The 15,121-nt window shown below is 35.5% G+C and overlaps 1 protein-coding gene across 1 annotated transcript in view; it reads right to left on the bottom strand.

The window, feature by feature from the left end:
* Positions 1 to 15,121, bottom strand: part of BRIP1 (BRCA1 interacting protein C-terminal helicase 1) — a 176,572-nt gene that overhangs the window by 148,022 nt on the left and 13,429 nt on the right. Inside the window, exons 4-5 of the mRNA XM_032428708.1 lie at positions 13,504 to 13,631; positions 11,023 to 11,142 (exon numbers count right to left, since the gene is read on the bottom strand). Coding sequence (XP_032284599.1) covers positions 11,023 to 11,142; positions 13,504 to 13,631 — 248 coding nt within the window. The remainder of the gene's footprint in view (positions 1 to 11,022; positions 11,143 to 13,503; positions 13,632 to 15,121) is intronic.

Here is a 15,121-nt window from a genome sequence, read left to right as displayed (position 1 = left end):
ATAATGCCTTTGTATCCAAAAAAATTCAATGTCAAGGGCGCCTAGGTGGCTCAGCCGGTTGAACATCCAACTCTTGATTTCGGCTGAGGTCATGATCTTGGGGTTATGGGATCAAGCCCCACATGAGGCTCTGCGCTGGGTGTGGAGTCTGCTTGGGATTCTCCCTCTCCCCCTCCCCCCACTTGTGCATACTCTAGATCTCTAAAAAAAAAAAAAAAACTCAACGTCATTAAAAAACACATAACATAATTCAATATCAAAAAGTATTTTTCATTATTTTAGTGAAATACTGAGAGTCTAAAAATATGGACATTCTTGACCTGATGCATTTGAATGAGCTGAAAGATTCCACATTCTATCAAAGTTTGAGGATAGTTACAGTTATACAGAAAACTAAACAGGGGTGCCCAGATGGCTCATTTGGTTGAGTGTAAGACTACTGACTTTGGCTCAGGTCATGATCCCAGTGTCCTGAGATTGAGCCCCAAGGCAGGCTCTTCACTCAGCATGGAGTCCACTTAAGATATTCTCTCTCCTTCTGCCCCTTCCCCCACTCACATGCGTGCTCTCTCTCTCTCTTAAATAAATAAAGAAAATCTAAAAAAAAAAAGAAAGAAAGAAAGAAAACTAAAACGAATAAAACCTTGTTTGAGGAAAGAACATAATGATAGAATATTTAGCTCTGTTTTTAATGATATTTATATAATTACAATAATGTAAACACCAAATGTTGTGATGTTTAAGGCAGAGAAGTAATGGGACAATTAGAAAGGATACTAGGAAGGCAAGAGAAGGTATCTAAAACCAAAAATTCAATGGATGCCTGGGTGGCTCGGTCAGTTAAGCATCTGCCTCTGGCTCAGGTCATGATCCCAGGGTCCTGGGATCGAGCCCCGCATCAGGCGCCCCCTGCTCAGCGGGAAGCCTGCTTCTCCCTCTCCTACTCCCCCTTCTTGTGTTCTCGCTCTGTCTCTCTCTGTCAAATAAATAAAATCTAAAAAACTAAAAATAAAAAAATAAAACCAAAAATTCAAGAGCAAAGCAATATGTATACGTTACTCCTGAATAAATAAATACCAAAATAAGTAAGTAAAATGATTAAAAATTATTGACTTCAGATAATAGGAATTGGAGAATGGAACTAGGGCAAAGGTCTACTGATGTTTGTTCAAAGCCATGTAGAATTCTCTGACTCTGCCTATATACATATATACTTTGAAAATAATAAAAATTTAAAAAGATAAACGGTCTAGGAACCAATCCAAATATATATAACAATTTAGTGTATGAAAAGAGCAAAACTTCAAATCAGGAAAAATTATTTTTTGACACTGGGACAACTGATTATCTACTTGGAAAGGCATACAATCAGAACCTGAACTCATACATATACTAAAATAAATCCTTTAAATAAAAGGGTTAAATGTTTAAAAAAATTTTTTTTAACTATACTGAACTATGAAAAATATCTGTTGCAAATTTCTACAAAAGGATCCAGAAATATTCTCATGGAGGTGTTCATCTTGTTTACTTCTGGGAAGCAGAAAGGGGGATGGGAATAATGTTTTAAGGGAGAATATTTTAATTTTTACTCTGTACATTTTTACACTATTAAAGGTTTTTCAAACAATGTGTATTACTCATAATTTTTAAATTTTAGTTTAAAACTCTTTAGTAGACAAAATACACAAAATGTTTAAGATAATTTAATCTTTCCCCAACTACACATTAACTGTTTAAAAGTAGATATTAAAAAAATAAGTAAAATAAAATAAATAAAATAAAAGTAGTTATTTAATGCCAGACATACTGAATAATAAAATCTATTTTCTCTAGCATAGTCATTTGGTTTTTTCCTCACCAGCCAACAAGAGAAAAAAAAAGTTTCCCAGCCATTCCTTTCTCTCCTTTCTCCCCATTTATAATCCATGAATCTATATGCACTCAATTTTAGAGCTAGGCTCAAATCGTGGTTCCACTATTTACTTGTAGTATGATCATAGTCAAATAATCTAGTATCTTTGGGCTTCAATTTTCTTACTTGTAAAATGAGTCTAAAGTCTACTCAATTTTCTTCACAGTGCTGATACAAGGATTAAATAAGAGAACATATAAATTGCCTGGCACAAGTATATATTCTAAAAAGCTATCATCATATCATTAACCCTTTAAGAAATACAGGTTATTGTTTTTAAGTGTCTGGCATGTAACAGGCTTCAAAAATTTTGCTGCCTTGAATAAATTATACTTCAATTAGTTGGTAAAATTATTTAACAACCTATTCCTATAGCGGCTACAGAAATCAAAAGCTGTTTCTAATCTTTTGTTTATATTAAGCATCAATTTATCTCTTACCCCCTGAAATCATTGTTTGGTATTTTATTTCTGTGTGCCACCAAATAAAAAACTACTTCCAAAATGTACTGCAAAAGAAAAAAAATTTCAAACCTGCTTTAAGTCTCCTCTATTTAACAGTACTGTTACACCTCCTTTAGTATAAGGATCTGAGTAAAAGTTGTAAGCTACAATAGTAAATCCTGCATTTTCTCAACTTTGGCCATTTTCTCATTCATTTATTAAACAAATATGTCGGTACCTACTATGTGCAGGTCCTGTGCCAGATGCTGGTTATTAAAAAGGCAACAAGAGGAGCCCCTGGGTGGCTCAGGTCATGATCCCGGGATCCTGAGATCAAGCCCCGCATCGGGCTCCCTGCTCAGCGGAGAGCCTGCTTCTCCCTCTCCCTCTGCCTGCCGCTCTGCCTACTTGTGCTCTCTATCTCTCTGTCAAATAAATAAATAAAATCTTAAAAAAAAAAAAAGGCAACAAGAGAGACATAACACTTGTCCTTATGGACAGCCTGACAAGGAGGCAAACAAGAGTTAAACCTACAAATAAATATATAATTATAAACTTTGGTAAGCATTGTAAAGAAAAGAACAGGGTGTTGAGAGAAAGGCTAAAAGAGGAACGAATCTTAATTATCTATATGGTACTGAATATAATATGGCCTGTAACAGTACAAAAAAGAACTTTCATCCAAGGTCATCTGGAAGAGTTTATTCACAGGCAGAATAGTGAGGTGGTTGAGAGAATCAATTCTAGAGCCAGACTGCCTGGGTTTTAAACTAGCCTCTACTTATCAGTTTTGTCACATGAACAAGCCACTTAAATTCTTGTGCCTCAATTTCCACATATATCATTGGGGAAAATATTAATACCTTTCTCAAAGGGCTGTAATAGGATTGAGTTAAATTCTTTCATTTTATTTGGAAAACTGTCAAATCCACAGAAAAGTTAAAAGAACTTGGAATAGGTGTTAACTCATAAGAACCTGTATCTACCAGATGAATTAATGTTTCTAGAATGTTTAGAAGAGTTTCTGGCACATAGTAAGCATCATATCACTATACAAGCAGTAATATTAAATGAAAGTAAATTAAACTATGAGAAAATGACTTCTAAAATAATTTCAGAGAAAACTCATCATTTTCTCTTGAAATCCTAGAGAACATCTTAAATATTGATGGGAGGGAGAGGAAGAAAGGGGAAGAGAGAGAAGGAAAGACAAAGAAAAGAAAGAAAGACAGGGGCATGTAAGAGGAAGAAAAGGGAGAAAAACCCCAAGGTTTGCCCAACATCAACACTTTATCGAAGGTCAATAGCGCACTCTACTGGACCCACATCTCTTCTACACACTAGGCAAAAGTAATGAATGCTCCCGCTGTACTAAATCAAAAAATAGAACTACTTTTATAAAAGTATATAGTCAATGTTAGCACTTATCTAATGAACAAATAAAAATGAGGTATAAGCATAAGAATGAGTCTGTAACAATACCTCAACTGTTCTGAAGATTTACTAAAGAGTGAAAAGAATGGAAATAAATTCTAGAGAAAATGATTATGCATGGAGGAACAAAGTAAAATCAGAATGGTAACACTATTAAAAAACAATGTTTCTCTTAACTATATTTTGACATGGAGACTAATGCCTTACTAGATCTTTGACATTTGAATTATCAGTGAAAAGGAGAATCTAAAATGTAAAGAAAGAGAATAGCATGCACGATGCAAGGTAATTAGGTAGGAGGAGGTATTGACAAAATTTTCTGACTTGAAGAGACAGCAAGAACACTCGAGATGATAGGATGGTAAAAAGACAACTATCTGATTCTCCAACTGACAGGCTGGAAACTAAATTATTTTAATGAAAACTAAGAAAATTATAAAGAAAAACCTAAAAAGTGTAATGTTGAATTTAGAGGAAAAGAGAAATCATTACACTAATTTATCATTTCCTTTATGAAGGAAAGTTTTTCAGAAGAAATAATACAACTATGGATTTTAAATGTATAAAGATTGCAACATTTGTATTTTTGTAGGGATAAGAGAACTAAACCATTAATTTATTAATCCAAATAACTATTCTTCCAAAAAGAAATTCTGTCTTCCCTCTATCATCTTATAAGAACCAAAATACAGGGGTGGCTGGGGGGCTCAGTCGGTTAAGTGACTACCTTTGGCTCAGGTCATAATCCCAGGGTTCTGGGATCAAGCCCTGCATCGGGCTCCCTGCTCAGCGGGGAGCCTGTTTCTCCCTCTCCCTCTGCTTGCTGCACCCCCTGCTTGTGTTCTCTCTGTCAAATAAATAGGATCTTTAAAAAAAAAAAAAAAAAGAAAAAGCTTAGGTTATGATCCCAGGTCCTGGGATGGAGCCTTGCATCAGGCTCTGTGCTCAGCAGGGAGTCTCCTTGTCCCTCTGCCACTCCCCCTGCTCGTGTTCACTCTCTCTCTCTCTCTCTCAAATAAATGAAATAAAATAACAATAGCTGAGATATGGAAACAATCTAAGTGTCCATCAATGGATGAATAGACAAAGAAAATGTATATATACACAACGGAATATTATTCAGCCATAAGTAAGAATGAAATCTTGCCATTTGCAACAACATGTATAGATAGACTTCAAGGACATTATGCTGTTAGTAAGTCTGACAGAGAATGATAAATATGGCATGATCTTGCTTATACGTAAAATCTAAAAAAACAAAACCATACACACAAAAAAGCTCATAGAGAACAGACTGGTGGCTGCCTGAGGCAGGGGGGTGGGGTGGGAGAAATGGGTGAAGGGAGTGAAAGGCACAAACTTCCAGTTATAAAATAAGTAAGTCATGAAGATGTAATTCACAGCATGGAGACCACAGTTAACACTATATTTTATATTTGAAAGTTGCTAAGGGAGTAAATCTTGAAAGTTCTCACCACAAGAAAAAAAAGCTCTGTAACTATAAAAGGTGATCATTTCAAAATGTATACAAATATCAAATCATTATGTTATACACTTGAAAATGTCAATTACACCTCTATTCAAAAGAAAAAAAAAAAGAGAGAAGAAAAATGTTATACCAGTAGCAAAGTGAGTTTCTAGTGGGGAAAAAATACTTCTATACTCAAAGATTCCTTTCTTTAAATAAATTACCTCTACTCATATCCCCATTATTCTTTCTTATATCCATGGAAATGATCAGTCCTGGTTCTTTTAAAAACTAGAGGTATTATCTAGTGCTAAATGTCCACGAGATTTACACTAAAAATGCCACTATCCACTTTTAAAATTAAGATGACAGTCAAAACACACAAATTTACACTGGGGCACCTAGATGGCTCAGTCAGTTAAACGTCTGACTCTCGGTTTCGACTCCAGTCATGATCTCAGGATCGTAAGATACAGTCCCGTATCAGGCTCCATGCTCAGCTTAGAGTCTGCTTGGGATTCTCTCTCCCCATCTCCCTCTGCCCCTCCCCCTGCTCTCACAAGCATGCTCTCTCTCTAAAATAAATAAATAAAATCTGGGATGCCTGGGCGGCTTCGTCGTTAAGCGTCTGCCTTCAGCTCAGGTCATGATTCCAAGGTTCTGGGATCAAGTCCCACGTCGGTCTCCCCGCTCAGCAGAGAATCTGCTTCTCCCTCTGCCTGCCACTCCCCCTGCTTTTGTGTGTGCGCGCTCTCTCTGACAAATAAATAAATTAAATCTTTAAATAAATAAATAAAATCTTTAAAACACACACACACAAATCTATAGGTTTTCTTAACAATTTACTAAAATTTACCAACAATTTACTAAAATATGAAAATATTAACTACAATTTTCTATTTTGTACTGATCATGTTTCTATTTTAACTGCTTATTCTAATTTGGTATGGAAGAAAAAAATAACATTGAAAATACACATCACTTTACCTATTTGTAAGTTTTTCCCTAACCATTCAGAAAGTACCTAAAAGTACTTTATATATTCATGTTTTTGACTACAGACTACAAAAAAAAAAAAAAAAAAGAACAAATATTAGAGCTCAACCATATGGTTTTTCTGTCATTGCAAAAATACTTTGGTGATGATAAATGTACTCTATATATGTTGAATTAATATGGCATATACCACTTACATCTTTTTATAAATAAAAGCTCTATGTCACACTAGTGAAATGTTATCATTTGAGTTACTAGAATTGAGAAATTTAGTTTAACAATCTTCAAACTTATGAGGAAATGATCAGAAACCAATACCTTTAATATTATAAATAATAAATCACCCACCTATGACAAATACTGCATTTCTACAGCAATATAGTTATACCACCTATAGCCAAGGAAACAAAACTTATAAATTCTGGTTTAAAAATATAACTGATATAAAGATATGGATATACAGGTATAAATACAATTATACCTAACCAATAAGAAGACCATAATAAATGATTAACATAGTACATAACCAAAAGGAGAAATCAATCAAAGCACTTGGCTTAAAATTAAGGTACCTAGCAAGGAACTCTGCTTACAAGTGGTCTAGACTCTAAACAGGTTCAGCCATAGACATCCTTAACAGATATTAAAAGAATTTACTTAATTGTAAACCTAATTCCTCAAAATTAGTATCAATACTATAGAATACATTTTAGCAGCATTTAAAGATAACTACATATATGTAATATTAATCAATATTAATATAATATCTTTATTAGCACACAAACGTAACCATTTGCTGTTACTCCTATCACTACTGCTGCTACTTCTACTACCACTTACCACTTAATAGGCCCTAAAATATGCCAGATATACTCTAATCACTTTATAAATATTAACCTGCTTAATCCTCATAACAGCCCTGTGAGATAGGTACTATTACTATCCCCATTTAACAAATGGGGAAACTTGAAGTAGCAATAGTTTAAAAACTTCATCGAGGTTACACAGGTAGTAAAGAGCAGAGCTGTGATTAAAACCCAGGCATTCTGATTCAAGTTCATTCTCTTAACCAATAAGAACAAAACAAAATTTAAAAATCCACTTCTCTAGGGGCGCCTGGGTGGCTCAGTCAGTTCAGCATCTGACTCTTGATTTTGGCTCAGGTCATAATCTCACGGTCATGAGATCAAGCCCCAGGTGAAGCCTGCTTAGGTTTCTCTCTCTCCCTCTCCCCCTGCCTCTCCCCCCACCCACTGGCTTACATGCACACGCTCTAAATAAATAAATAAATAAATAAATAAATAAATAAATAAAATTTATCTGGGTTCCACTTATTTAAAAACAAAAATCTACTTCTCTTATTTTAGCTATTATTAATCACAGCTTATCCTATGCTTGATTTCTTTATTCTGGAGGCTTCTACATAGTATTTCTTTCCTTTATGTTGGTATGAGAATCCTGCTTAGATGACTCCAGGATTTCTGAGAGGCATTTTAGAGATAATGTACAATAAAGTGATTAGAGCATTTGCCAGAGCATCATACTACTTAGGTAGGATTTAGCTCTGATATTTGCCAGCTTTGTGACCTTAAGCAAATTACTTACTTCTCACAGTATCCTTATCTGTAAAATGGGAACAACGATATGACCTGCCTATGTCATTGTAAGAATTCAAGAAGATTCTACTAACAAATATTTATTGGGCAACTAATATACACTATATGCTGTTCTAGGTACTAGAGATACATGTGAAAAAGACTGACATTCTATTCTAACAGAGCAGATAGATAATAAAAAGGTAGATAAATTCAAATACTAAGGGCTATTAAAATAAGGCACTGCTAAGGAAAATGAGGGAGAAAACACTGGCAGAGGCAAACATATAGCATATATATGACAATTTAATATTAAAAGCTCCTAAAATGACTTCTCCAACTATATGCCTTCTGTGAAGATAACCAACAACTTTTCCCCCATTTAGCATTTTTAAGAATTTAAAGGAAGACTCTTTGAGGGCAGGGAATATAGTTTTCATTCACTCAGCCTTTACTAGGCTCCTAGCCCAATGCTAGGTGCCTGGAACATAAAGCTGAGTAAAACAGTCACAGCCTTCAAGGAGGTCTCAATATACTAGAGAACCTGGTGTCTCCTTAATGGAACTTAAGAGCCTTGCAGAGAAGATAATAAGGGTAAGTGTTAAAATTCTAGTAGAAGGAACATTCCAGATGGGAATCTAACTCAAAATTGGGGATGTCAAGGAAGGTTTTCTGAAGAATTAGCAGAAGTTTATCAAAAAAAAAAAAAAAAGAGGGAGGAGGAGCAGAAAGGGCAAAAGAAAACAGTAATTTTATAAAGGTATTATGACTGTACAGATAAACAATTGTCCCCATAGTCAATGAGTTTGTTCATCTCCCACCTGAAAAACTCAAAAGTATAGACAGAATAGGGGCGCCTGGGTGGCTCAGTTGGTTAAGCCACTGCCTTCGGCTCAGGTCACTCTCCTGGAGTCCCAGGATCGAGCCCGGCATCGGGCTCCCTGCTCAGCAGGGAGTCTGCTTCTCCCTCTGACCCTCCTCCCTCTCATGCTCTCTGTCTCTCATTCTCTCTCTCAAATAAATAAATAAAAAATTAAAAAAAAAAAAAAGATTCTTGTGAAAAAGTATAGACAGAATATATGAAGCAATAGTTTTTAAGATATAGGATATCAGGTAAGAGTGATCCCTGAAAGATAGGATATAAATGAGATAGGCCCTATGATTGCCTAGGCTTACTGTCTTAAGAGAGTTTCTAGGTTGTGCCATGGGGAAGGGGGACGCAGATATAGCCCAGCAAACCTGAGCTGAAGAGACATTGCTCTTCAGTCCAGGAAGTCGGAGAAGACTAAAGGTCACAGGGAAGAATATGAAAGTAGAAAGAGCTGTACAAAGAATGAATTTCATAGATCTGTAGAGGGACCTCTCAAATATCTAGCTGAGTATTGATCAACATATGTGAGTTAACAATCCAAGATAATGTAAAGAACCACCTGAGATGATAAGACACTCATACAGGGCATGGAATAGTGCCTGTTCCCACCAGCCAGACTGGAAAACCTAACAATTCATAGAGCATTAGGTAGAGGACTCAGAAGGAGTTAGCCTCTATTAAAATAACCTACAACTAAATTCTGCTCAGGTCCCATCTAACAAATTCTAAAAGCAGACCCAAAAAGATCAAGTTGATTCCAAGTAAGTTAACGGCATCTCAGAACAAAACTCGAGTATTTATAGAAATATAATAACATCCAGGGTGCCTAGGTGGCTCAGTCGGTTAAGTCTGCCTTAGGCTCAGGTCATGATTCCAGGGTCTTGGGATCAAGCCTTGCATCAGGCTGCGTGCTCAGCGGGGAGTCTGCTTCTCCCTCTCCCTCTGCTCCTCCCCCAGCTCATGCTCTCACTACCTCTCTCACTCTCCCTCTCAAATAAATAAATAAAATCTTAAAAAAAAAAAGAAATACAACAACATTCAACACCCAGCAATTAAAATTCACATCTGAAATTTAATTTAAAAAAACCAGGCATGATTCCATTTATATAAAACTATGGAAATGAAAACTAATCTATAGTGACTGAAAAAAAAAGTCTAAGGATGCCTGGGGATGGAGGGATAGGGCAAAAGAAAAAAAATCCACTCGTCTATCTGGCACTTGGGATGGATCTTTTCCAGGCATTATCTTATAATATCATGTACAGGCCATTCAGAAAATATTTGGTTCCCTGATTTTACAGATCTTATAAATGTTAACACATTTCATTATATAATATCAAAAAAGTCACATTCTATAATATCACCACCACTATCGTCAGGAAAGTCTGTAAGTATCATAAAACTGCCAAGCTCACAGTGGCATATACAGTTTTTCAAAATTCTGATTTTCACTCAAATTTTATCAGGCTTACTTTATCTTTAAGAATTACCATAGTTCATCTGTCAGTCATTCTTTCAAGTAAAAATGATGTTCCATGAAAAAAAGTGGCTAGTTCAGCTAACAATCCAAACTATCTTACAAGTGTTTTTCCTCAAGACAATCATCCTATTCGTATATGCAAAACATTTTGAGTACTACTCACTCCTTCACACAGAATGTTAAAACAGCTTAAGGGCTGAGATTTAATAAAATTAGTAATTTTTACTACTTCATCAAGGACATTCTTAAGTGAAACTGGCTTTTTTTAACTGTGCATTAATGATGGTGAAGAAAACCACTATTAAAACAGGTCGGTACCACTATCTTGATTGTGCTAAGGCACTGACAATTTTACCCATTGTTGCTTTTGCACCATCAGTGAAAATGTCAAGACAGTTTTTAAAAAGGCAAATAACATCTTATTATTACTATAAATACTTTTGAGCACACACACTTGCCTGAGAAAAAAATACCAGTAATCTCTAGAGCTCCCTGGACTACTCCTTGAAAACTATTTGCTCTAAGGACACTGAAAAGAACTGTAGGAAAGTAGAGTCCACAACATTAGAATGTACAAGAGGAAAAAACATTTCAGATTTCTTTCTAGCCCAATTCTTTCATTTTATAAATGAGGAAACTGGAGCTCAAAGAAAATAGCATTTCCCATCTCACATATTAGTAGCAGAGATGTGATAGCACTTAGAGGACTTCTGAATTGTTTTCTACTATTCTTTGCATTATACTATTCATTTTTTTTTTAATGAGTTTAGCAAATTCCACATTTTCCTTCTTTAAACTGAACAATGGCATAAATACATACATTTTGTGGAGAAAAGGAGTTTATCTTTCCTAATGGAGAGTTGAGTTTTGTGGTCTTTCCTGAAGCAACTTTTGCATCCAAATGATGTGCCTCCTTTTCAAAACAATGACGCTTTCTAATCTGTAAACACAGAACCAAAATGAAGTTTAATGTAAACAAAAGTCTGAGCAGGCCAGTTATTCTTGAAAGTCAAAATAGTTTTCGGTATGTTTTCAGCATTAAAAAAAAGATGACTTTTTCTAATTGGCAATAATCAAACAATTTTTAAAAATACAAATGAGCACCTTTTTTTTTTTTTTTTTTTAAGATTTTATTTATTTGACAGAGAAAGACACAGTGAGAGAGGGAACACAAGCAGGGGGCGTGGGAGAGGGAGAAGCAGGCTTCCCGCTGAGCAGAGAGCCTGATGCAGGGCTCGATCCCAGGACCCTGGGACCAAGACCTGAGCCGAAGGCAGTCGCTTAACGACTGAGCCACCGAGGCGCCCCACAAATGAGCACCTTATATCTCTCAAATCCTAACCAAAATAGCTTTAATTAGTCATGTGTCAAAACTATAGTATTGTAAAATAATCTTCCCATAAATAGTCCTACCATACGGATATCAAGTGTAGTATTATAGCAAAGTTCAATTACATACCTAATTGGAAAGTAAAAGTAAATAAAAATAAAACTTCATTCTAAATTACAAAAACTCAGGGGCGGCTGGTGGGGGCTCATTCGGTTGAGTGTCCAACTCTTGGTTTTGGCTTGGGTCATGATCTCGGGGTTGTGGGATAGAGCCCTGTGTGGGGCTCCACGCTGGCCTGCTTGGGATTCTCTCTCTCCCTCTTTACCCTTCCCCACCCCCAAACTCTATCTCTTTCTCAACTAAATAAATCTTTAAAAAATAATTTTTAAAAACTCAGAATAAAAATTTTAAATGTAAAGAGTTATGATTTCCTACATGATAAAATAAATTATTTGACTATTAGTATTATTATTACTTACTAGATATTTGATAATTCAAATTGTACTTGACTAAATTTCTTCTATAAATACCACTAAGTTTTCTTTCCAAACTGTCTATGCCTTTTCCTACCTACTTGCCAAAAACCTATTTACTTAAATTATGAAGTGGAAAAAAAAAAGCATTTCTATTGATAATCCCATTCCTACCAAAAAAGAAATGAGAGTCAATTAAGTCAGAGAATAAATGTTATTTGTTGAGCCCTATCACACAACATCCAACTCTATGTACACATTTTGAAGAAGAAAATCTATACAGATTCATACTTCATTTGTAATCACTACTTTTCCAAAAATAAACTAGTTCATTCTATTTCTAAAATCAAGGTTTAACTATGGAAGTTAATAAAGATCATAAGTAGAATAGATAAACTACAGAAGAACACAAACATTTTGAGTATATTCAATTAGAAATATATAATTATCTACAAAGGCCATGCTAATTAATTATAATAATCTCTTTATTTGTAACTAAGTCTATCAAAGTCCCAGCCTATCTCCCTACCTCACTGCCATGAACTCTATGACAAAACATTGTATTCATGGGCGCCTGGGTGGCTCAGTCATTAAGCATCTGCCTTCAGCTCAGGTCATGGTCCCAGGGTCCTGGGGTCAAGTCCCATATCGGGCCCCCTGCTCGGTGAGAAGCCTGCTTCTCCCTCTCCCACTCCCCCCTGCTTGTGTTCCCTCTCTCACTGTGTCTCTGTCAAATAATAAATAAAATCTTAAAAAAAAAACCAAAAACATTGTATTCATGTATGAAAAACACATTTCATATAAAATATTTAGTAATTCAGGTCTTTCAGTAATTTTTAGAAATAAACATTTTATCAAGGCGCCTGGGTGGCTCAGTCGTTAATCGTCTGCATTTAGCTCAGGTCATGATCCCAGAGTCCTGGGATTGAGCCCTGCATCGGGCTCCCTGCTCGGTGGGAAGCCTGCTTCTTCCTTTCCTACTCCCCCTGCTTGTATTCCCTCTCTCGCTATCAAGTGAATAAATAAAATCTTAAAAAAAAAAAAAGATACATTTTATCATGTATTGATATTAAAACTCAATAAATAAGAATAAACCTTGTCATTATGCTAAAACTATCAATAACAAAAATATTCATATCAAAGATATTTTGGCCAAAAGAAAATGCCATCATTAGGTAAAAACAACAGAGGACTTAAAAAGTACAAAGTATCTGTATTACCAATATATGCCTTAAATAAATATTTTACCATCAAATTCTTCATATATAGAAAAGCACCATGCTGTTTCACTTTAAAGACATGTTATTATGAGTAATCTACTATAATAACAAACTCCTTTGTAATGAATAACTATTCAAAATGAACTTACAATAATTTACCATTTAATTTCTATGATATAACCCAATTAAACTGTACAAGTGCCACTGAAAACTTGATTGATACTTAACTCCCGTGTACAGCGATAACGGTATTATTTCACTGCCAATAAACTGTTTACCTGCTGTGTGGTTTCTAAGGGTCGAATTCTTTTCTTCTCTACTTGAAAATCATCATTTTCATCTCTTTTTATGGAAGCCTGTTTCTTGGCAGATAGCTTTGCAGCCAGCGTAGTTTTTTCAGGAGAGTCTTATATAAGAAGTCATAAAAAATTAGCATAAAAAACTTATACTTAGGCAATTTTTCTAGGAAAAATTAGAATCAAGATGTTAAGACTTCTCAAAATTTCAAAACATACTTTAAAACATGAAAAGCTCAACATATTTAAAAGCATTTCTTTACCACTGAGTTTACTTAAAAAAGATATAACATTTTGAGAAATATGCTTTCAATAGGAAAGTCCAATTCTGATTTAATAGGTTTATGTTTTTGTAAACGACTCCCAATAATGTGGTTTAAAAAATATAACTGTAAGGGTCTCACAAGAAAATGTATTTCATTTATATAAAAATCTTTCTTTACAGTGTCTCAATGTTCTTCCCCACTAAGCTTCTATATGTTCTTTAGGCTTCAAAATACAGCAGAATCAAGCTCCTATAATCTGTCCTTTAATCCCACTAACCTGAAGGTCATCAATGACCTCTTAATCACCTAATATTAACCCACATAATAAATGTGAACACTAGGTTTTTAAGAAGTCAAGTTAATATGCCCAATATCATATAGCTAGTAAGAGGCAGAGCATGGATATGAGTGACTCCTGCTGTCTGACTCCAAAATCCATCAGCATAACTTCTAGGGATACAGCCAAACATAACACTGTCTTCTTGAAATACAACACACACATTTCCTTTTTCCTTAATTTCTGTAACACTTTTCTTAACTGTTCCTATACATTGGTTTCTCCTTTTCCCTAAATGTGAGTGCTCTTAAAAGTACCTTCCTTCCTCTCAGCTCTTCTCTATACATTCCCTCCACTCCCAGGGCTTGAATTCATTTAACAAGCTTTTACTGAGTCCATACAATTCCAGACATCATGGAAAACAGTAAAAAAGAAACAGCCTCTGGCCTTAATAAATTTACAGACTATTAGAGAAGAAAGCCCTGAAAGCAGGTCCAATACTATTTTCAAAAGCCAAGTTTGAGTCTGTAAAAACACACGTAAATCTATGCCACACAGCATTGATTTTCAAGTTTTTTCCGAGAGGACTATATATCTTAAAGAAATATCGCCTAAAATTTCCAAAGTAGAATAAAGGAACTAGAACTTCCCTGACTCATTGCCCCCCCCCCCCCAACAGGCCATATTTTTTTCCTATGACTCTTAGGAACATAGTTTAAATACCACTGTATTCTAGGGGCACCTGGGTGACTCAGTCAGTTGGGCGACTGACTCTTGATTTCAGCTCAGGTCATGATCTCAGGGTCATGGGGATCAAGACCTGCATCAGGCTCTGTGCTGGGCATGGAGCCTGCATAAGATTCTCTCTCAGGGGTGCCTGGGTGGCTCAGTCAGTTAAGCATCGGTCTTCAGCTTAGGTCATGGTGCCAGGGTCCTGTAACAGAGCCCCACATCCAGCTCCCTGCTCAGCAAGGAGTCTGCTTCTCCCTCTCCTTCTGCCCCTCACCCACTCATGCTCTCTCTCTCTCAAATAAATAAAATCTTAAAAAAAAAAAAA

Source organism: Phoca vitulina, unplaced genomic scaffold (assembly GCF_004348235.1).
Source record: "Phoca vitulina isolate PV1807 unplaced genomic scaffold, GSC_HSeal_1.0 scaffold40, whole genome shotgun sequence".
Classification (NCBI taxonomy): domain Eukaryota; kingdom Metazoa; phylum Chordata; class Mammalia; order Carnivora; family Phocidae; genus Phoca; species Phoca vitulina.
The sequence above is the reverse complement of the archived record's forward strand: the minus strand, read 5'-3'. Positions and strand labels throughout refer to the sequence as shown.